Source organism: Panthera tigris, chromosome B3, assembly GCF_018350195.1.
Source record: "Panthera tigris isolate Pti1 chromosome B3, P.tigris_Pti1_mat1.1, whole genome shotgun sequence".
NCBI lineage: Eukaryota > Metazoa > Chordata > Mammalia > Carnivora > Felidae > Panthera > Panthera tigris.
This window is the reverse complement of record NC_056665.1, coordinates 45,461,617-45,485,931: the sequence shown is the minus strand read 5'-3', so window position 1 is coordinate 45,485,931 and position 24,315 is coordinate 45,461,617. Positions and strand designations below refer to the sequence as shown.

At 43.8% G+C, this 24,315-nt stretch overlaps 1 protein-coding gene across 1 annotated transcript in view; it reads right to left on the bottom strand.

The window, feature by feature from the left end:
• MYO1E (myosin IE) overlaps nt 1–24,315 on the bottom strand; it is a 211,567-nt gene that overhangs the window by 54,882 nt on the left and 132,370 nt on the right. The window contains exons 11-18 of the mRNA XM_042988744.1: nt 22,772–22,852; nt 22,377–22,463; nt 19,708–19,794; nt 18,330–18,497; nt 17,255–17,340; nt 14,754–14,835; nt 9,017–9,123; nt 1,068–1,166 (exon numbers count right to left, since the gene is read on the bottom strand). Of these exons, the coding sequence (XP_042844678.1) occupies nt 1,068–1,166; nt 9,017–9,123; nt 14,754–14,835; nt 17,255–17,340; nt 18,330–18,497; nt 19,708–19,794; nt 22,377–22,463; nt 22,772–22,852 (797 nt within the window). The remainder of the gene's footprint in view (nt 1–1,067; nt 1,167–9,016; nt 9,124–14,753; nt 14,836–17,254; nt 17,341–18,329; nt 18,498–19,707; nt 19,795–22,376; nt 22,464–22,771; nt 22,853–24,315) is intronic.

The window sequence follows — 24,315 nt, the reverse complement described above, 5'->3', positions numbered from 1 at the left end:
CTTAACGTCATTTCCCATTAGGGAAATGAAAATCAAAACCACAAGATGCCACTTCATACTCCCTAGGATGGCTATAATCCAAGTCAGATACTAACAAATGCTGGCAGGGATACAGATGGAGTGGAATCCTTAAACACTGCTGGTGGGGATGTAAAATGGTACAGCCACTTTGGAAACCAATCTCACAATTCATCAAAAAAGTTACAAAGTTGCCATGGAACCCAGTAATTCAACATTTTTTTTTAATGTTTATTTATTTTTGAGAGAGAGAGGCACAGTGTGAGTGGGGGAGGGACAGAGAGGGAGGGAGACACAGAATCCAAAGCAGGCTCCAGGCTCTGAGCTGTCAGCACGGAGCCTGAGACGGGGCTTGAACTCACGAACCTCAAGATCGTGACCTGAGCCTAAGTCGGATGCCCAACTAACTGAGGCACCCAGGCATGCCCCCACACCCGACCAGTAATTCTATTTTTAGGTAAGCATGCAAGAGAAATAAAACCATACGTCTATGCAAAAATGTGTACACGAACATTAACAGTAGCATTATTTGTCATTCACAATAGCCAAAAAGTGAAGACAACTGATGCCTATTAGCGACGGATGAACAGGTTAAATGTAATACACTGCGATATTGGTGCAAGGGAATATTACTGGGCGGTGAGTCGGAGAGAAGTGCCAATCCTCACTGCAGCATGGATGACCCATACAAACGTTATGCTAACTGAAAGAAGCCAGACATAAAGGACACATGTTGTGTGATTCTACATCTACACAATGCCCAGAATAGGCCATATTTTGGAAGTCTTTTTATCTGAAAGAAGTGTGGGCCCAGGGCAGGAGGTGAGGGGAGAACTGGGGGGGTGGTGGCTAGGGAACTCGGGTTACTTTTTGGGATGATGAAAGTGTTCTCAAATGAATTGCAGTGATGGATTCACAAGTCTAGAAAACCATTAAAAGCCACTGAATTGTATATTTTAAATGAGTAAATTATACGTTAAGTGAATTGTATCTCAATAAACCTGTTTAAAGCAAAAAAAAAAAAAAAATTCCAGTCACCAGTTTCTTACCTCTGTAGGAATTTTTGGAAGATGCGCCGATAGGCATAACCAGCTCTTCTCACTCGGATGTTTTCTTTCAGACCCAGGTATTCTACTTGATGCTTCACTCTGTAAAGAAGAAAAAGGAGTTGAGATATTACTGGATAATTCTTTCACCTCACTCTCCTAGCCACTATCCCCTCAAACCCCCAATCACAAGCAATAGGGAAACACTGAAAGATTAGAATTTAAGAGCTGCTTTTAATGAAAACAGACCAGATGGGATGCTGCCCAATTCATGAATAATTGAATAAAGTCAATTTGATCTTCACATTTACTCAGTTGAATTTTGTTACAAAAAAAAAAAAAAAAGACTAATTTATAGGGTTCAGAGTCTGAGCTGATCATCAGGTTATGTAATATTAACTTAAAAAATATTTTAGGGGCACCTGATTGGCTCAATTGGTTCAGCCCCTGACTCACCATTTCAGCTCAGGTCATGAGCTCGCAGTGGTGAGATCAAGCTCCACGTCAGGCTCTGTGCTGCTTGGAGCCAGCTTGGGATTCTCTCGTTCCCTCTCTCTCTCTGCCCCTCTCCCACATATGTGTGGTCTCTCTCTCTCTCTCTCTCAAAATAAACTTAAAAAAATATTTTATTGTCAAATACAGCAATTACAGAAGATTTTATGAATCTATTTCAAAAAAAAATAGTATAACAAAAAGCCGATGCCTATCATTGAAATTATACACAAAAGTAGCAGTTTTTCAAAAGACTAAAGGAAAGAACTTTTTTTTTTTTAAAGGTGAGGTTCTTATTTATTTATTTATTTGTTTGTTTCTCCCCTTTTTTTGAGGGGGAGGGAGGGTCGGAGAGGGAGAGAGGAAAAAGTCAAGCAGGCTCCATACTCAGCATAGAGCCCAACACGGGGTTTCATCTCACAACCACAGGATCATGACCTCAGCCACAATCAAGAGTCGGACACTCAACCACCTGAGCCACCCAGGTGCCTCTCAAGGATACAACTTTTAACTTTGTAATTAAATGACGGTAGAGCTATTTTTGTTTTCAACCTTAATTTAATAGTAACTCTACACCTAGTGAGATTATACTTCTAAAGCTTTTCAGATACAGTGCAAGAAAGGGTATGCAAAATGATGAATTTGAAATGCCCAAATTAAAAACGTTCTAATAATAACAATTGAAATTACAGTTTTAGTTGGCTTTTATGACAGTAAATAACTGTCAGCATGTTTTGGACAATGGATGCAGGCACTACTAGATTAATGTTCCCACATGGGATTTTCTTATCAGAGAAAACGCCCCATACCCCACACCTTGGGGATTCTAATTTAGTAGCCTGGGAGGTCTGGGGTGGTACACAGACCTGTCAACTGTGAAAACTCGCCCGTTCCTGAGAAGCACGGTGTCCCGGAAGCCGAGTGGCAGATCCTGGACACTAGCTTCTGATCGCCCCTCGCGGAGGTAAACGGGGCCTTCGATGCAGATGTTATGTGGGCTGGTTGAATACAGACACTCGGAAACATGATATTTGAGGGAAACAAGGAATAAAAAGGACGCGTCCTCTCTCTGTTGAGGACACGGTGTCAGCATTGTGGTGTGGCAGGGAGGCAGCTCCCGTTCTCCCCACTGAGCACATTTGGGGTCATCTGCACTAATGATGGCTCCTGCTCCCGGAGAACAGCCCCTGGTGAACTGCTGCCCTGGGAAGACAATTAGCAGCAGCCTTTCTACCACTTCATGTAGGTGCCCGACAGCTGTCTCTCCAGCAGGGCTCTCACGAAAGCCACATTTCCAACCAGGATGCATGCTTGCGGATACGGTCATGTGTCAGTCTGCACGGTACACTGCAAGGTGCTAGCGAACAGGAAAAGGCCATTGCCATGGTTCCTGCAGAAGACCTTGCAGGCAGCACAGTGGTTCACAGCCGGCTTCCGGAGCTGGGTTCCTGGTATGCCCCTGGCTCTGCCACTACCTCACCTCTCTATGCCTCACTCTCCACTCCTATTAAGTGAGGATGCTGATGTGAGTTCTTTCTTCCTAGTTGGGTATATCCCACGTACAGCACTAGCTGGCTCCTGGCATGTGTGACATAAAGCTGCTATTATTCTAATATACACACAGGTGAAATAAGTAAACCAGGACAGCAGACTAGACAAAGAGGTGGATTTTTCATAGTGAGGAGAGTCTCAGAAGGTGACGTGTCCCTGGGTCTGGAAGGATGAGTTGAACTCACCAGGTGCAGAGGAGGGAAAGGCAGGGGGCACAGTGGAAGCGAAGGCACAATGATGGGAAAGTCTGTGGCATGGGTGGGTGAGGAGCAGGTGGAAAACTAAGCTGGAGGTGGGGATAGTCTTGACTGCCCTGCGAGAGATGTATGAGAAAAGCCTCAAGTCCCAGTGTTCCTACTTGAACCAGAATCCAGAAATGTCAACTCCTTCAAGATAATTACTTTTAAAAAAAATTTTTTTTTAATGTTTATTTTTGAGAGACACAAAGAGACAGAGCCCAAGCGGTGGAGGGGCAGAAAGAGAGGGAGACACAGAATCTGAAGCAGACTCCAGGCTCTGAGCTGTCAGCACAGAGCCCGATGCAGAGGCTCAAACCCACCAACCATGAGATCATGACCTGAGCCAAAGTCAAACGCTTAACCAAATGACCCACGCTGGCACCCCAAGATTAATACTTTTTAAAACAACCTTTATAGGGGCACCTGGGTGGCTCAGTGGGTTAAGAGTCCAACTCTTGGTTTCAGAGCAGGTCATCATCTCACAGATCGTGGGTTCGAGCCTCATGTCAGCTCTATGCTGCCAGCGTGGAGCCTGCTTGGGATTCTCTCTCTCTCTCTCTCTCTCTCTCTCTCTCTCTCTCTCTCTCCCTCCCTCTCTCTCTCTCTGTGCCCCTCCTGCCCCCAAATAAATAAAGTTAAAAAAAAATTAAACAACCTTTATAGAAAGAAGTAATATTCAATACCCACATTTGATTTGTGACACATATCTGGTTAACTAAGGGAGTAGAAATAATGAATGTTCTTTTCCCATATCCTCCGAATCCAAAACTCACCATTAGCCTTTTCTCTATTTTTTTTTTTTAATTTTTTTTTTCAACGTTTTTTATTTATTTTTGGGACAGAGAGAGACAGAGCATGAACGGGGGAGGGGCAGAGAGAGAGGGAGACACAGAATCGGAAACAGGCTCCAGGCTCCGAGCCATCAGCCCAGAGCCTGACGCGGGGCTCGAACTCACGGACCGCGGGATCGTGACCTGGCTGAAGTCGGACGCTTAACCGACTGCGCCACCCAGGCGACCCAGCCTTTTCTCTATTAAGAACAATACACATGAGGGTGTCAGTTAGAGGTACGTGCTCATTTTAAGTGTTTTTCATAGATGTTGGCTTCCTCCCAAGCTTTTGGGGCAAGGGAATGTATCACCCATTGATTCAAGTAGAAATGTTCAGTTTCCACAACTGAAAAAATATGCCTCACGTTAAAAAACTGGTTTCATTCACTGTAACTTCCATCACCAGGAAATTTCCTTATGGGAATTTTCTCCAACAGGACAATCTGGTTAGCAAATTCTGTACTGATTTCTGTAATCAAAGGACCCAAGGTGATTTTTTTCGTGTCCCTGAAGCGCTGTGACCTCCTCAGTGAACACCAGCCAGGCTGCCAATGCCCAGTCGTGCCATTTCCCTGGGTCATGCCATTCCGCCCCTTGGGGTAAGTTCTTCACAACTTTCCTTGGCCATTAACGCAAGTAGGTCAAGGCCTGAGAGCCCTGCTGGAGCAGCCATTCCGAACCCAGGGCAGGCAACTTTGCTGGAGCCAAACAAAAACACATTTTCAACAGGAAAAGAAAAATAAACCACACCCCATAAACTTGTGGAATGAGTAACCCTGTCCACCGAGAACTTCAATTGACCGTGTAATCCTGCCAACGAAGCACACTGCCTTTCCTGGCCCTTGACTCTCCACACTCAGAAGCGAAACCATCTGTCACACAATAAACCTGAAACAGGATCGGGGGCACGGGGACGCAGCTCAGGAAGCAATCCTACTGGAAATACGAATCAACACCGGACCAACACATACCTTAGGCTTCTTGACACCTGTTTACACGGATGTATGTTCTGAAGTTCCTTACTTCAATAAAAATAAATGACGGGATTAAGAAAAATTAAAAAAAAAAAAACGAAAACATCACTGTGGGGGATTCTACGAGGATTTACTGAATAAATGTATTGCTAGTCTCAACTTCTCCATTTTCTGATATTTCTATGACTCAGTTTGGATTTTATGAGAAAGAAGCTTCAGGGACGTGAACTTTCAACCAATAGCTACAGCAAAATTTCTACGTTAGAGGGACTTTGAGCAGAGAGATCTCCACGGGGTAAGGGAGAGTGGGCTGGGAGGGGCTGTATTTGTAGGGGAGCAAGATGTTTTCATTTAAGATAATGTTTATTGGAAAGGGCTGGGGAAGGGAAGCTGGATGGGATACGGAGTAGGGGGAAGGGTGGGCTAAAGCTCCCCTCAGCCTCACCTCTGCTTCCAAGACTCCTGTAATCTATTTCTGAGGTAGCCTATGTCATCACCCTTCTAGTGTGTGTGCATACACGTGCAAGATGTGATGCAGTGTGTACTTGTGTGAACGCATGAGGGGGGAGTGTGGGAGTGATGTGGAGACAGGCAGAGGCAGGCTGACAGAAGTGGGGCCAGGTCTGGGAGAGTTCATTCGGTGGGACTGAAGGAGATCCCGTTCCGAATGGACCCTCTTAGTTTATTTATTTATTATTTTTATTTATTTATTTATTTATTTATTCAGTATATGAAATTTATTGTCAAATTGGTTTCCATATAACACCCAGTGCTCATCCCAAAAGGTGCCCTCCTCAATGCCTGTCACCCCCCCTCCCCTCCTTCCCACCCCCAATCAACCCTCAGTTTGTTCTCAGCTTTTAAGAGTCTCTTACGCTTTGGCTCTCTCCCACTCTAACCTTTTTTTTTTTTTTTTCTCCTTCCCCTCCCCCATGGGTTTCTGTTAAGTTTCTCAGGAACCACATAAGAGTGAAAACATATGGTTTCTGTTTTTCTCTGTATGGCTTATTTCACTTAGCATCACACTCTCCAGTTCCATCCACGTTGCTACAAAGGGCCATATTTCAGTCTTTCTCATTGCCACGTAGTACTCCATTGTGTATATAAACCACAACTTCTTTATCCATTCATCAGTTGATGGACATTTAGCTCTTTCCATAATTTGGCTGTTGTTGAAAGTGCTGCTATAAACATTGGGGTACAAGTGCCCCTATGCATCAGTACTCCTGTATCCCTTGGGTAAATTCCTAGCAGTGTTACTGCTGGGACCCTCTTAGTTTAATGAGGAAGAAATGGAGGACTGAGGAGATGAAATGTCTTACTGAAACTACTTAGTGGCAGGCCAGCACCACAAGACAGTTCTTCCAGATCCAGTCCAGCCCGTTGCCCTAGATCAGCTGTTCTCAAAGTATGAGGTCCAGACCATCAGCACTGGCATCACCTGGGAGCTTCTTAAAAATGCACATTCTTGGACCCCACCCAGACCCAGTGAATCTCTGGAAGCAGGGCCCAGCTATCTGAGTTTTAACAAGCCCCCTAAGGGATACTTTGGTGCATCCATAAGCTTGAGAACTAGCCTAGGAAGGCAAAAAAACAAACAAACAAACAAACAAAAAAAAACAAAAAAAAAAACAACCCAAAACAAAACAACAAAAAAAAACCAAGAAAAGACATTTTCTATCATCAGGGGGGAAGGGGTGATGCTGCTGCTGCTCTCTTAGCCTCAACGGAGAAACTGAGTGATGTGTTTCAGAAAAGCAGAAGGCAAATTAAGTACTTCAAGGGGAAGGGGATGGTCAGGTCCACCCTTTCAGAGGAGCTCACTGCAGTGGAAGAGAAGATCCCAGGGAAACCTGGTAACTGCCAGGAACGACCACACAGCCATCAAATGGGTAAGTCACGAGAATAATTCCCAGGGCAGATTAGAGACGCTGGATCAGGGTCAAACTGATGTAGAGAAAGACTGTAGGACTTGCTAATACAAGAGTCACCCGAGGCCAGACTCATCACCTAGGGGGAGTGAGCCCTCATTGGAGCCTTGGAATAGCTACCTGATAGTGTTTAAGAGGAATCTCTGCTGGCAATTCAACAGAATTGACACTTTAGGAATGTGCACCTGTTTCACCTATTTTTTTCAATTTTATTTTATTTTGAGAGAGAGAGAGAGAGAGAGAGAGAGAGAGAGAGAGAGTATGTGTGAGCAGAGGAGAGGAGCAAAGAGAATCTTTTTTTTTTAAATTTTTTTAAAGCTTATTTATTTATTCTGAGAGAGAGAGAGAGAGAGAGAGAGAGAGAGACTATGAGCAGGGTAGGGGCAGAGAGAGAGGGAGAGTGAATTCCAAGCAGGCTCCACGCTGTCAGCACAGAGCCCAATGTGGGGCTTGAACCCATGAACCATGAGATCATGACCTGAGCTGAAATCAAGAGCTGGACCCTTAACCTACTGAGCCACCAAGGCACCCTGAGAGACAGAGTCTTAAGCAGGCTCCATGCTCAGCACGAAGCTCAGTGTGGGGCTCAATCCCATGACCGTGAGATCGTGACCTGAGCCGAAATCAAGAGTCGGTCACTCAACCGACTGAGCCACCCAGGTGCCCAGGAACATGCATCTATTGACGAGAGGACTCAGAATATTGTAGACTGACAAGATGATAGGCTGCTATGTCCCGCAGCATCAAAAGGTGAGAAAACAGACTCAAGCTGCACATGCAGTGGGAAAATACAAATAAGGACCAGAAGACACTGATTGTTGGAGCCTGGGCATTTTCCTCATAACTCATTTTTTTCCCCTCTTGTAATGGATCAAGTCTCAGCTGCCTGAATGCTCAGAAAGGATCCTGCTGGCAGGACAGCAATGGACCTACACATATCTCTCAGGGGAGGTGGCTGGCGGCCATAACTTTCCCTCCTGGTCTTGCCATTGTGGAGTTTAACCTCGATAAGTCACTTGATACCTAAGTTTATCTAGTTTTCGCCAAGAGAGAAAAGACAAAAGATAGTAATTCTGTATGCCCCTGTCTAGGGACCAGACTGGTGACAATTGTGGGCTCCTCCCTCCGGTCCAGTCATCATAACGCCTTGCCTGGGGCCCTGATCCCCATGTGCCCATGGACGGTGCCTCTTAGGAACATGCATCTGGATCCTCCAGCTGGATAAAATTGTATTATCTAGTCATCCTTAACATTTGCCTACTCAACACCCCCATTTCATCCTGCACAGGCCACATCCCTAAATTCCAGCTGCGGGAGGAACGGTGACCCAGGATTCCTCAGGAGTCAGAGAGGGGAGGGCTCACTGCCTGCTACACGCCACGTGTCTCCCTGTGGCTTGTTCCCTCCCAGACGCAGTCACTCTGCTCACGAACACAGTCCTCAGAGGCAGGTACTGAACCTAGAGCATGCCCCCCAAGACCCCTGAAAATGACAGATTGCTTTCCACCAGCTCTTCAGACCTTCACTCGTAACCCTGAGTGAGCATTCCAGGCCACATCCTGTGGGTACTGATGAGGAGCTGAGTGCACTAAGAATGTCTACACGGGGCCTCACACTAATTTTAAAACCATCCTGACTCTGCGGTCTTAAGGTTTTTTTGTTTTCTTTCCATCTGTCTCCAGACTAGCCAAGTTCAACATTGTAAAATGCTAACTCTGGACTGAATGGCACAGCTAACATTTTAGGAGAAGAGGGGAGGGGGGAGGGAAGCTTCATTCCTCATGAAAAAGTTAAGGCACAAAGACATGAAACACACCCGAGAACAATTTAAACTGCTTCTGCCCTTGGCGTAGGGTGGCCCTTTTGAGCAGCGGGAACATGTACCAGGGCCCACCCCCGCCGGCCTCAGCTTCCCCGTCTGCCATCTTGACATACCTGCTTTCCTCCCAGTCTCTGGGCTTCTTGGTTTCGTTCGGTTTTATGCAGCGGATGTAGTGAGGTGTGCACTTCATCAGGGTGCTCACGAGGTCATTGGCTTGTTTCTAGAAAGGAAGAATCACATCAGGTGGAAACACAGAACTTTTTCTCAAGCAGACCAACTTTCCAAAGAGATCTGTGAAACTCTAGCGCAGACATTTATAGCTAGAAATTAATCTTCAGGACTTGCTCGTTAGGCTTCCCTCTGCTCGACTATACTCTCTTAAGGCTCTACTGACTTTTATGATGATTCTAACATCCGCAAATGGGTTTGAAGTTAGATTTTTGAAAACAATCAGGTCTTCTCAGTACAGTTAATAAAATAAAACAAAAAAACCAAAACCAATACATCTTCGCATGCAATTCTTTTCATGAGGAACAAGGTAGCATGCCAGTTATTAACAAATTAAGCTGATAGAGGGCCTTTGCAAACACATTGTTCTCCTAGCCTTTTTTGGTGCTCGAGTGGGGCGGGGAGGAGAAATTATTTGCAAGATTAAAGCATTAGAGGCCCCTGTACTCTCTTTCCAGGCAATTCAACCAATGTGAAGTCATCTTATTAAAATGATGGAAATGAATAAAGAGTGAGAGATAGATAAGCTCAGAATTTATAAATTGTTTCTTTTTTTAAAAAATTTATTTATTTATTTTGAGAGAGAGACAGCATGAGCGGGGAAGAGACAGAGAGATAGGGAGAGAGAGAGTCCCAAGCAGGCTCTATGCTGTGACCATGGAGCCTGACGCGGGGCTTGAAGCCACGAACAGTGAGATCATGACCTGAGCAGAAACCAAGAGTCAGTCGCTTAACCGGCTGAGCCACCCAGGTGTCCCTTATACATCTTTCCATATGCCACTTCGCTCACCTGCTTCCTCAGCATGTCCTTTTATAAACCTGCAGCATCTGAGCCATATTGGTGTGCCATATAACCTACTCCTTCACAAAATATCCAATATGAAATCTTCTCTCACTACCTGCGCACTGGGTACCCAAAAGGAAACTGGGCTCAAGCAGAGAAAGTCACATAAATAAAGCTGGAATTGCTTATGATGTGTTTAAAATTATGAGTATCTCAAACTTGGAGGAAACAGGAGCAGGGCCCACATCAGCATTCCCAACACCACACAGCTGTGCACTCGTGGGGCCCAGGATGGGGTCCACGCAAACCCTCCTTCTAAGCAAATCAGTGTGAAGAGAGAAAACCTCTAAAGGAAAATAGAGAGAAGGGATCTCTAAAGCCAGAAAACCATTACAAAGTCAGCAGAAGAGATCTGCCTCCAGTAGGCAACTCTCTCTCAATTAGGGCTTTTCTGTTTTCATGGGTTTGGGAAATCTGAAACCCTTGAGAAAGACGCTTGAGTATATTCAAAGCAAGATGTGCACTGGTGAATTATGTGCTCTGTTTAGACGTGCCGAATATAGCATTTTTTTGCAATGCTTAGAAGAACAAAGCTGCAGAGGTTGTATGACCAAAGCAAAGCCCTACAATGAAAAAGTAAATTGACTCGTATCTCCCTTTTCGATGGAGATTCTATTTCAGAACAAACCTGATGATCTTTGCAACACATGAGGTGCAGCTGGGCAGGGCCTGCTTCTAACAAAGCTTTCTTTTAAGTCTCCAAACTTGTAATTTTTATTTTTTCTATTTTAATTTTTTAACTTTATTAAAACTTTTTAATTTCCAAGAATAACTTGGCAGACCTTTCGTCCTAAGCATTTCACAACATACCTTCTTTTCACCTTAGCGTGAGAACATATGGGGGCAAGTGCGATTTATGTTACCTGCCCCTTGCCTTAGTTCTCTCTAGCTCAAAGTAGTAGTGGGGTTAACATTTACTGAATATGCACCAGGGGCTAGACATATGGATCCTCTCATTTCTGCCTCAGGATTCTAAGAGATAGCTACTATTATTATTATTCTTCCCATTTTTAAGACAAGAAAACCAGACCATAAAGAAAGTATTGCTCAAGATGGCACAAATTATAACAGAGTTGAGGCTTGAACCCAAATGTGCATACCACCAAGTCTGTTCCTTAACCACAATGCTCTCCTGCCTTCCTAAGCAAGATAGGAGATCTTTTGGTGTGATGTAGAAGGAATGAACAGAATGAGCTGAGAGTAGATAAAGTCTTTAGGTTGTGGGATAATTCATTTCGGCAAATAGGACTACACCTTACCCATCAAAATTATCCTGAATTTAGTTATGGAGTCAACTTTATATGTCTCCTGAGCTGGTTGGGAAGCAGCAACCAGATTTATCCTGACTCTGGACAAGAACAGTCCATGAGTTAGGACAGAAGGCGACCAAAGGCACTTACTTGCCCAACAGAAGCATAAATCAAAACACGCAGACGGGGCAGTGAGAAAAGGCTCAGGGTGAGGCTCCTCCTTTTATCCTCAACACAGATTACTAGCAAGCTCGAGGTGGGGTCTTGCCTCTACTATTTGCAAGCTTTATGACAAATCACTATGTTTCTCTGGGCCTCAGTTTCTCCACCTGTCAACGAAGAGGACTGAACTAGAAGACCTCTAACATCTTAACCTAAAGGTTGGAGAAAATGTTAAAAGTCAAGCAGTCCAGTCCCTGCACGGTGCTTTCATCTCCTGCCGTATCCGCTCCTCAGAGTCTCCGCTTTCACTTGGATGAAGCCACAATCCCGTCCACTTTGCCAGCGCTGAGCTCGGTGCCATTTGCCAACAGCACTGATCTTTGGCTCTAATTTCAAAACTGGTCCCTTCCAGCCACAACAATGCAGAATTTAGTGAAGCCTCAAAATCAAAAAGCACTATTAAATATAGAATACTATTACTTATAAACAAGAGAACAGGAGTTCTCACCAAATGAATATTCATTAGTTAGATCCTACAGATTGGTTTGAAATTTTAAAGTATTAGAAAATAATAAAATACCCAACACAAAAACTACCTTGAACATAAACTTAATTTTGCTTCCAAGGAATTTTAGATCTCTTTTTTTTAACGTTTATTATTTTTGAGAGAGAGCGAGAGACAGAGAGCAAGCAGGGGAGGAGCGAGAGAGAGAGACACACACACAGAACCCGAAGCAGGCTCCAGGCTCTGAGCTGTCAGCACAGAGCCCAACACGGGGCTTGAACTCACAGACTGAGAGATCATGACCTGAGCTGAAGGTGGCCGCTTAACCGACTGAGCCACCCAGGCACCCATAGATCTCTTTAAATGTGTGCACTTTAGAGATATCATGAAGATGATACTGAATGTCTACAAAATGCTGTGGATATGGAAGGTGTAAGACATTGGCCATGGCTATGCAGTTCTAAGAGGTGTTTTAGAGGGGATTACAAAGCAGGGAGAATTTTACTCCTACGTGGAGGTAGGACAGGAACATCAGACAGAGACATGGACAACATAATCCACAAAGCAGAGTACCACTTGGGGTGAGAACATGGACAGTGTTATCATCTTACTTAAGCTGGCTGACTTGATGGACCTCCCCAGACAATAGCAATCTTTGCAGTCCTTGCAATCCTGAATACTTTGAGTATACCCAGAAGGTGGCAATTTTGAGCATTCAACGAGACCAGAATATGAAGCCAAGTCCTCCAAGGAGGAGAAAAATGCCCCTACCTCCACCCTCTGTTTTTTAGGGAATAAGCTCAACTGAGAATCCAGACCACTTGGAAGTGAGTCATTGTAACCTTGATGATCTGGGCCCCTTGGATCTGAATGTGACAGTCTTGTGACTAGATTTTCCAGCCCAGAGCTAATCCTTATCCAGGACCTTAAAGTGAAGGCATGAGTCAGAAGCTTCACACAGACATTGCTAGCTGGGGCCTCATAAGAATGGCATCTGCTCTCTGCCTTCCATTCTCTGCTCCAGTGAACTCAATGCAGAGATCGTCCAGGGCTACTAAATGTCTCTGGTACTTTGAACATGACTGTCCCTAGTCTGAGAGGACTCTATCCTTTAGTTCAAAACCCAGCTTGCACCTGACATCCTTCTCTAAACCGGAAGTCTTCTCTTGACTAGAATCTTCTCATTATGCTGTGAGGTTTTAAAAATCATTTCCTTTATTCCAGGCAGTGTTCTTGCCCTCAGGGGCTGGGGAGGCAGGCTTCCATACAAGAAACACTCAGGGAAGAAAGCCAACGACCAGAACAGACAACAACCATCGTTTCCATCAGGCTGGGGTTGTTGAGGGCACTGTGAGAAGGATGAGCAGGATTTGGATACACAGAGCCAGGGAGGAGGCATAAAAAGGCACATCTAGGAGTTCACTAAGAATGAAGCAGAGATGAATAAGCACGGGGCATAAGGAGGGCACTGAAGGAGCAGCGTAGCCGATCAGATACATTTTGTGCTTATGATGTTTCAGGTAGTGTACTAAATGCCTTAGATAGATTACTGAATTTAATATCACAACCCCACCTTGACATAGGTACAAAGATCCCCATCTTACAGATAAAGCAAATGATGCACTGAGAGTTTAGGTAATTTGCTGGCAAACACAAGCTAGTAAAAGCCAGAGCTGGGATTTCAACACAGGCAATGGACCCCCCCAGAGCCCTGCTGTTCATCATTTGATGATCCTATTGATTATAAAACTGCGGTGGTATTTAACTGATACTTAAAAAAATTTTTTTTTTAATGTTTATTTATTATTGACAGACAGGGAGAGACAGAGCATGAGCATGGGAGGGGCAGAGAGAGGAGGAGACACAGAATCTGAAGCAGGCTCCAGGCTTTGAGCTGTCAGCACAGAGCCCGATATGGGGCTCGAACCCACAAACCGCGAGATCATGACCTGAGCTGAAGTCGGACACTTAACCGACTGAGCCACCCGGGCGCTGCTAACCGATATTTAAAAAAATAGTTTAGTGACTTTCTCAAAGAATGACATGATTAAGTGTGTTTGACACAACCTTTAAATTCAGAGTGTAATTAGGGACAATGAATTTCATCATACAAAGGCTCAGATGATACAGTGCATTCTCCACAGGGGATCCCCCAAAACACCTTAAGAACTCCTGATGTTAAGACACCACGGGGTCAGATGTGCCTGTAATTTGCAGAAGGAGGGGCCTGCAAGATCCATTGAGGGCATAAGTTGCCCCCATAATAGCCAGCAGAATTTCAGGTACGTGAAGTTCCATAATTGGCAAGTATTGGGGTCCAGTCTGGAAAACGGTCATCAAAATACAGAATTTGGGGGGCGCCTGGGTGGCTCAGTCAGTTAAGTGTCCGACTTTGCTCAGGTCATGACCTTGCAGCCCGGCCCGTGAGTTCGAGCCCTACTCTGGGCTCTGTGCTGAAAGCTCAGAACCTGGAACCTGATTCGGATTCTGTGCTTCCTGTCTCTCTGCCTCTCCCCTGCTCAGGCTCTGTCTCTCTCTCAAGAATAAATAAACATTAAAAAAAATCCAGAATGTGGCTCTCAATCATAAAATCTTCTCTGATAGTTTAATGTGTATTCTTCCAGATTCTGTTTAAAGCCACTTCCTCTTAGAAAGTAGCTGATTAGCATCTGCTGACTATGAAGCTATGGGGTACTTAATATCCATCACTTTTTTTCAAGCAGCAACATTACTTCTGCGCATCTTCTGTAACCATTCTGTTATATCTCACTGACCTCATCCTGGCCCAAGGGTGCAGTTTCTGACTCCTAGAAATCCCTGCCTCTTATAGGAATCTATAAACTTCCCCAAATAGAACAAACCTTTATTTTGCTTCCGGCAGTAGTTGGGCGCCCTTTCTTGTCAGCTTGCAGATTTTCCGGAAATAAAGACTTTATAAAAGGTCTGAAAAAGGAAAAAGAGAAGGGGTTAGCAATCAGTGGGTACCTTGGGGGGACAAAAGCCTGCTTCTGTAGAGGATGGGAAAGAGGGCTGTCCGGAAGCACATAACCTTGGATCCAGAAAGACCATCTGACTCAAAGCACTAGCCATCAAGGTGTGACCTGGGAAATAAGCAGTGAACAGAAGAAACGGAGAAAGAATTCTAAGATAGAAGCATCTTAGTGTCTAAGCCTGAAAAATTAAATTAAAAACTCTGCATTTTGAGTTTGCCTGCTCACTAGAACAGAGGTACACCTTGGCAAGAGGACACACAGAGAGGACTGGTACCGGTTTACTGAGTTAAGTGAGATAGACCAGAGCTCAGGAAAGTGTACGAATTGTTGGGGTCCAGTGCAGATTCTGCTTTTTTTTTTTTTTTTAATTTTTATTTATTTTTGCAAGCGAGAGCGACAGAGCATGAGCAGGGCAGGGGCAGAGAGAGAGAGAGAGAGAGAGAGAGAGAGACAGAATCCGAAGCAGGCTCCAGGCTCTGAGCTGTCAACACAGAGCCCGACACGGGCCTTGAACTCATGCACCACAAGATCATGACCTGAGCTGAAGTCAGACGCTTAACTAACTGAGCCACCCAGGTGCCCCACAGATTCTGCTTTGATTGAAAGAAGGGTTTCTCCATCTCAGCGTTATTGATACCAGGATTCAGGGCTGGATAATTCTTTGTTAGGGCGGGGAGGGTTAGGCTGCCCTACACACCGTAGGACGTTTTGCAGCATCAGTGACCTTTGCCTACTCAATGCCATTAGTACAATGCACCTACCCCCTGCCCCTGCAAAAAACCTTGAAAAACTTATTTTAAGTAGGAGTAATTTTATGTGGAGTGATAGGAACTCACGAATTCTTTGCCAGTTGAATATATTTTCATTAGTCTGTCTAATCGAGCTGCCTTTGTTCAAATACCTGCCTCACCAGGACACAGGGCAGGAACAATGTCACCTCATTGCCCCTGGTGTCTAGAACACAGCCTGGTACACAGCAGGTGCTCAATCAGTATGTGCTGAAGGACCGAATAAAGTCATCCATGTAAACCAGCAATCTGACACCAAGTTCAATTCCTCCAAAATGGCTTTTGGGCTGTCTCGAATTTTCTAGGAAGTCTCCCAACAATCTACTTTTAACTTGACCAGACATATTATAGATTTTTGAAGCTAGTGTGTTTAATAACAATAGACTGTGTCTATAGGACAGGAGTTTTACATGGAAGCGTCAATAGCTCTCAAAGTTGTCATAAATTTTAATAATTAAAAAAAAAAATCTGAAAGCATGTCTGCACCTGACTGTCATAAAACCCACAAGGCAGAACTTGTGGTTTACCTGACTTTTTAACAGGAGCAAATCGATTTTATGTGTTTTCAAATGAAAACAAATTCAGAATCTCCAAAGTTGGGGGCTTCAGGGAACTTCAGCATGGAGAGATCATGGGGAGATGAGGGCCAGGGTATGGGCGTGGGGGGAAGAGAACTAACTAGAGAACAACTTCTAACTGGCCAGAACAACTTCTGGCCAAAGCGTGAAAAGCATGCTTGGTTTTCTTAGAAAATGAGCAGACTTGGGGCTTAACTAAGGAAGTTAACCTTGATATTACAACAGTTCAAGTAACAGAACTAAAAGGGCAGCTATTATTTGGAGGTCACTCTAAAAATTGTAAAAGCTGGAAGACTGCGCAATATTGTGCTTGCCTGGCTTATATGGGCCTGACCATGTAAATTATTCTTTATATCAATTACTAAGGTCTTGGGAAACTTTGCAGGGAAGAGGGGAGGGAAGGACATAGCAGGGCTGGTCCTGGGAGCTCCTGAAGGTTGTAAGGGAAATGGAGGCCCCTACTGCTCCTACCCCTATAGCTTAGACAGGGTCTCTGGAGTTAAATCTCTGAGGCAATCCCTTTTGAGCTGCCCGTCCCTAGTTTCTTGAACCATTTCCCAAGTGCTTCAGGGACACGTTATCTCACATCCTGCAAAGCCATTAGCCATTAAAAAAATTGAGTGACCATGGAAAATTCTTGGGATGATATTCTAAGGGCATAGTATCAGAGAACCAGAATGTTCCCTCCTTAGACAGTCAGAAATGGCCATCCCAACCCAACCCCAGGATAGCCACCTCTCCCTGATAATACTACTGAAAATGACGAAGCTAGGGGCCCTGAAGGCATGCACACAGCACATGGAATTGGGAGGCAGAAAGTGTTAGGGGTACATGGGATTGGAGAGGAAAAGTTATTTTGAAAAACCAAATTGTCCAATGATTACTCAGACCCAAGAGCTGAAAGGAACAAAGTGCTGACCACTAACTGCCACAAGCTTTTTCTTAAATATTGAAAATTTTATCAAACCTACATCTCATGTCAGGTAAGGTAAAACACACTTACAGCTCACTGCTTTGCATGAGCTCGATCAGATCCATAAACAGCACGTCACGGTTCCTTTCACAAAAGCCATCCATGTCATAGGATACCTGGCCAAGAACAGAAAGAAATCTAATTTTATCCTGTAAGTATTTCATTGAACAAAAAAATCCAAGCTGGCACGGCTATTCTTACCAGAGTGTGAATATTTCCAGATGTACAATTGGGATTTCATCATGAACTGTCACATTAAGGCTGTGCGTGTTTTGTTTAACTTGTTAGCTGACTTAGGTGGTGATGGTCTGTGGATGCTGATGGATGTAATCCGCTGCCTACATGGCTCAGATGATCTATGACCAGGACGTCAGCTACCACGATCACATAGCCCTTCTTCAGTGAAGCCATGGGAGTATCTAAGTAATAAACTGAATTCTTTCCCTAAATTTTCACTACAACAGAATAAAATAAAACTCCTTTTGCTCATTAATCCATTGCAATGGAGCACGTCATCTGAGTGCAATTTTTTCCTACAAATGGTGTCACAATTAGATCAATTCAGCCAAAAACTCATGCTCAGGGACCCTGGTGAACAAGAAATTAGATGGGTGAAAGGTGAGACCAGTGGATTTTCCATAGGACTAGAAGACTCTAAATATCATGACCTCAACTTACTTTGTATCACCGGCACCTAGACAAAGCCTGGTAACCAGCAGGCACCTGATAACCATGCGTCTTATGAGAACAAACATCAAAAGCAAGCCTTATTTACAGATAAGGGATACAGGCTTGTGACTGCAGCAAGAGGCAAGACAAAAATTCATTCCTTCAGCAGGGTGATTCATGATTTAAAAACATGCAGTAGTGTATACAATCCGTTGCACTGCCTTTGCACATACTTCATATGTCCCATGCTGTTGAATGAATGAATGAATGAATGCTGAGTGAATAAAATACAGTGAAGCAGGTGAAACTCTAGGGATATTGTTATCAGTTGGCTCATGAGAAAACAGATTACAGACCCAAAGGCTTAAAACATTAAGGTAGGTGTTGGAAAGGGTAACTTCTCCTTTCCCATGGGACCCTTGCTCTCTGGACATACCTTCCCAGCATAATGGTGAATAATGAAGCCTTGGTTCCAGCTGTTGAAGTGCTCGTGATTCCCAATCTGCATCTGAAGTTTCTGCAGCAGGGTCTGGTCCGCCCCCTCCCCCACTGCGTGCATCGTGGCACACACGTCGTCCAGGATGCTCATGATCCCAGGAGGGTTCTGGTGGTACCAAGAAGACAAAGTCCCAATTCAGTGACTGTTTAAAGTCCCAGTTCCGTGGCTTATGGGGTCTTTTCTTGAGCAAGGAAATAGTTCCCTAGACTCAAGATGCCATCTTGAAAATCAGTCTTTCCCTCTGAGCAAAAATGCCATTAATAATCCCAAATGGGAGTTGCCACTTAGATCTAATGATGGAGGAAAGTCCATGTAAAAAAAAAAAAAAAAAAAAAATTGCTTAACTTCCCAAAGTTCTATTCAGAGTCATACACAGATCACTATCTGCTGACTCCTGTTTGTACTAAGTTGATTTTCAAAACCCCAAAGAAAAAGGAAAACATTTTCCTTTGACCTTAATTCATTTCTTAATATTCACTTTCAGCCTGTTACCCACAGAGGCATGGTTGATGCAGTTACAGAGTGTACACATTCTATGTGTGACTTTTTTTTCACACAGCACTGGTTTATAAACAGTCTTCATGTTTGTTTTTTTTTTTTAATTTATTTATTTTTGAGACAGAGAGAGAGAGAGAGCATGAACAGGGGAGGGGCAGAGAGAGAGGGAGACACAGAATCCGAAACGGGCTCCAGGCTCTAAGCTGTCAGCACAGAGCCCGACACGGGGCTCGAACTCGCGGACCGTGAGATCATGACCTGAGCCGAAGTCGGCCACTTAACCAACTGAGCCACCCAGGCGCCCCAACAGTCTTCATGTTGTACACAGTCTTCACACTTAATATTTTAATGGCTATACTTTGCTGCTCTGCTATGCTATAGTTTATTCAACGACTGAATTGTCTTCGGATGTTTTTACGGTTTCCCGTTTTGGACTTTTATAAAAACCAAACCAAAACAAAACAGTACTGTGGAGATCTCTGCCTACATCTCTGTTGTTTTCTCTTGGTGAAGATGTATAAATGGTCAGAAGGCAGGGCCAATTTTATGTCTCTTCATACCCTATGCCATCCACGTTAGTTCTCAATGTCTCCTCTCAGAGGTCAGTAATAACTTCCAATTGTAAATTGACATTCTATTCATATATACATGTTGGTATTACTACACATAAGTCTATACACAAAATTGATGTAATTGTAAACATTCTCTGCAAATCAGAGTTGTCACTTCCCCCATCCTAAAACAATGACACAGAGAACAGAAACCTACTTGACATAAACCTGTGTGCAGTGAAGGGACACAGCAGACTGATACTTACAACTTTGTTCTCTATGAGGTCACACACGATTTTGTTATTAAAGTACTCAATGGGTGTCCATCTTATTCCCTCCTGAACATACTCTTCCTGAGGGACAGAAAGCGAGAATTTACATTACTACCCAGTGAAGGCTAGTTGGAGGTCAACCCAGATGACTATCAAAGGCACACAGGTCACCATGAAAGAGAAACTTGAATGCCCTTCAACATACAATGGGAATTTTCTTTATTTTTCTAAGAGGGATGGAAAAGGGACATTTCATTGCTTGGTAATTTTTTTTTTTAAGTAAACTCCATGCCCAACACAGGGGTCTACCTCACGACCCAGAGATCAAGAGTCACATGCTCTACTGACTGAGCCAGGCAGGTGCCCTATGCTTAGCAATTTTTATATTTAGTTTGAACCATATGAAATTTATTACCACACTATCATTTTTGATATACAAACAATAGCAATTTAATATGGCTTAACCCATAGGTCCAGTTACAAAATTATCTCTTTGAATTTAACCTACGAACAGCAGTACAGATTAGTTCTTAGACACTCAAGGGCTTGTCCCTCACTTAAGCCTGCTGCTCACTTAACTTGATGAGCACCACCCCATTCTCCTGGTTTCCCTCCTTCTTCACCAGTCTTGCTTTGTTAGCTTCTTTCCAGATCTTCATATGATGGGGAGACCCTGGGCTCCATCTTTCAGCCCTTCCTCTATTCTCAGCCCTGCTTCTCCAGAGGATTTTAACCAATCCCACGGTTTTAAATAGCACCTGGAGGCTAATGACCCCCGAATTTATTTCTCTGGTCTAGACCTCCCCACCGAGTTCCAGGGTCATGACATTTATATTAGAGTCTGTGTTCAGATGTGTCACAAGCCTTACAAATGTAACTTGTTCAGTGGAGTTCTGATTCTGCATTTCCCCACCATTGCCAACCAACTGTTCTCCTAGTCTTCAGTATATAGCCACACCATTGGCCCTATTATTCAAGCAACGAGGGTAGAAATCAAGAAATCATCTTTAATTCCTCTTTCCTTCTTAGCTCATTGCTAATTATTTTGAGCACGTGACATTGACTTTTTCTAAAATACATATCGAATTGGACCACCTCTCACTGTTCTACCTCCTCTACTGCTATCATCATCATCTACACCCCCATCATTTCTTTCCCAGTCTCTTAACTGGTTTTTAAACTTTCACTCCTTTTTTTTCCCCCCAATGTTTATTTTTGAGAGAGAGAGAAAGAGAGAGACAGAGCCTGAGCAGGGGTGGGGCAGAGACAGAGGGAGACACAGAATCCAAAGCAGGATCCAGCCTCTAAGCTGTCAGCGCAGAGCCCGATGAGGGGCTCGAACTCACAAACCATGAGATCATAGTTGGACACTTAACCAACTGAGTCACCCAGGCGCCCCTCAACTTCCACTCCTGTTTGCCTTCCCCTCTTCTCACTCTAGAAGTCTATAGAGCCTAAGTAATCTTTTCAAAAACACAAAGCAGACCAGGTCACTCTCTGCTCAAAACTCCCCCAGGGTTTTCCGTCATACTTACTATAAAATCTGAAGCTTCCACCACGCCCTACAACATTCCTGTATGATCTAGCCTCTGCCTACTTCATCCGGTCTCAGCCCTACCACGCCTTCCCCTGGCTGTTCTACTCTAGCCGCTCTGATGTGGTGGAAGGCTACAACACCAGGGCAGGGGTTTATGTGGAAACCACTGGTCACTTTCATGACTTAATGTCCCCCCAAACAACCATTCATATGTGCAGCAGGTTGCATGTGTCCCCCGAGATTTCATGTCTGCCTAAATCTCCAAAATGCGAGGTTTGGAAATAGGATCTTTGCGATATATTTAGCTAAGGATCTTGAAAATGAAATCATTCTGGAGTTAGGGTGGTCCCTTACTCCAGTGACGGGTGTCTTTACAAGAGAAAGGAGAGGGAGATTTGGGCGAAGAGGGACACAGAGAGGGAAAGAGCATGTGAAGGGAGAGGCAGAGACTGGAGTTGCTGACATAGGACAGAGACACCAGGAGCCACAGAAGCTAGAAGAGGCAAGGAAGGAGTCTGGTCCTAGTGACCCTCTGGTTTCAGACTCAAGCTTTCTGAACTATGAGAGAAGTGATGTCTGTTGTTTTAAGCCACTCTGTTGACGGTACTTGGTTACAGCTATCCTAGAAATCCAGAACAACATTGTATCCAGATTAAAAGCGAACCTGCATGGAACTTTGAGGAGAAACTGTAAGTAAGACGTGTTACTTCACATTAGAATGAAAAACACCAGCTTTGTCTGTATTTAAGGAAGATTGGGAGTCGAGCGGATCTGAGAAAATCAAGTTTTTCCTTGCAAGTTTTTCCTTGCAGTCCATGCCATAGACTAGTGGGGTTGGAACTGGGTTTCCATTTTCCACTCGGTCAATGAGTCAGAGTAGTAAAAGCAGCCAGTAAGAAGTCCAATTTCACAACATCATTTGCTTAAAGGAGAAAGAAACTGTAGCAGATGGTGTTTACAATTCATATACTAAAATGTCACAATGGCATATGGTTTTTCTGTCTGACTTTATTAAGTACGTTTCCTAATACAAGGCTAAAAGTTGAATCTACTAAGAAAAGAGAGACATTTATATCTTTTAAACAAAACAAGTTAGAAATCAGATGAAACAAGAGCGACGGCTTACCTGTTCTGCCTTTAATGTCAGTTCAATAAAAATCTGCTGTAATTTTTCATTAACAAAATTGATACAAAACTGCTCAAAGCCATTTTTCTAGAAAAAAAAAAGGTTACTTGCATGTAATTGTTACAGCAAAATCATTATGAAGTCATTTCTTAAGTGATTTAGTGAAATGTTTCAGTGTGAAACGTCTTAACAGAAATGTTGGAGGCATCAGTAGACAGCAACATAGTTTATATTTAGGGGAAACTAATTCGGTAAAGGTACATGAAGAACGTACAGAGGCAAAAATGAACTGCAGTGGGTTTTTTTTTTTTTCCCCCATTACCTAGAATTCTTTATTTCAAGCCAGATGAAATCCATCACCCTCCCGGGGCCCCAGATATTCAAAATGGTCTTACCTGGAATATTTCAAAGCCATAGATGTCCAGGACACCAATGTTGTATTCTTCATGGTCCTTCTCCATTGCTTTGTTGATGGACTACAAGAAAGTAACCAGCATGGCAATTAACTTTTCTTTCCTATTAGAAAGGGACATGCATGCGGGAAAGGAAAGCAAGACTGTACACAGCAAATTCTACTGCCTGCTGGAAACAGGATGGCAAGACGAGAGGTGATTTGCAGCTTAAAAAAAGAGTCTTGGTGCAAGGTCAAGTACTCTGGGAAACTACCAGGATGCAAAAAAGCTACTGTTGCTTAATGATGAAAGCCATTAACTTCTGGCACTTAGTTTTTCTCAGGAAGTCTAGAGAACTGGAAGAAAATGTCATCTTGGATGATTAAAGTCAAACCTATTTCATATAAAAAACCAATAAGACAACATCCATAAATATTATTTCTGTTGATCCTGTTCAGGAGCCATTTAATGGTTCCCTAACACAGCATGGGGCGGGGAGGGGGGATATCAAGGCAGAGACAATCGCTGTTCCCAGGAACTTATAGAGAGGGTGAGCCAGCTACAGATAATAATGCCAGTAATTATTATTAAAGTGATAATAATAAAAGGAGCCTCCGTGTATTTACCATTCACCCATGGCAGGGTTTGCTCAGTGCTTTCCATGTGTTTCCATTAATTCTTGCTACAATTTTCCCAACAACGGCGATAACATTAGAATCCCTAAGCCCGCCATGGGCTAAAGGCAGGGTCTAGGGGTCTAGGCCTAGTGTTCTGGATCACTGTGAGAAGGGATGCGCAAGCCAATGGCTAGACTTAACAAGAGAGGGTGGGTGCAGGTTCTAGGGGCTTGGGGAGGGCTGCAGGGCAGGGAGGAGCACAGGAGAAAGGTTCCTGGAGGTGGTGAACACCTGGATGAATATGGAAGCACCAGAAGTGTTTTCCAGGCCAAAAAAATGATGTGGCAGCTTTTGTGAGCTAATGGGTAATGACACACAACACTTAGCCCAGTGCCTGGCACATGGTCAATGCCCGGTAAATGTCCGCTCTAATTACATGGGGCATCCGTCTGCTTTCACCACACAAAACATAAAGGGCAGGCAAAAGGAAATAAGGTGGTAAGTCTAGCACTGGAAGGCACACTGAATAAAGAGACAAGAGATGTGGGTTCTATGGTCAATTCTGCACCACTCTCTTGCTGAATGGCCTTGGGCAGATGCACTAGTACTTAGGCTTAAGATTCCCTTGTCAATAAAATGAGGAGTCTGGACAAGTAAAAAGCATGACTAATGTTTAGTATGACCCTGACCTTCCACAAGAAGTACACAGAATAATTACCCTATCCTGCCCTGCCCTACTCAACCCTAACCACACCTAACCACACTTTAAGCCATATAGATGGTGGCTGGATTCAAACACAAACTATTTGGATCTAATGGGCATATTGTTGTTCTTTGAAAAGAACCCCCTAGGGTTCTTTCTAGCTTTAATATATAAAAGACAGAGAAGCAGAATATAGCTAGAACACTGTCAAATCACTTGGGTATAGT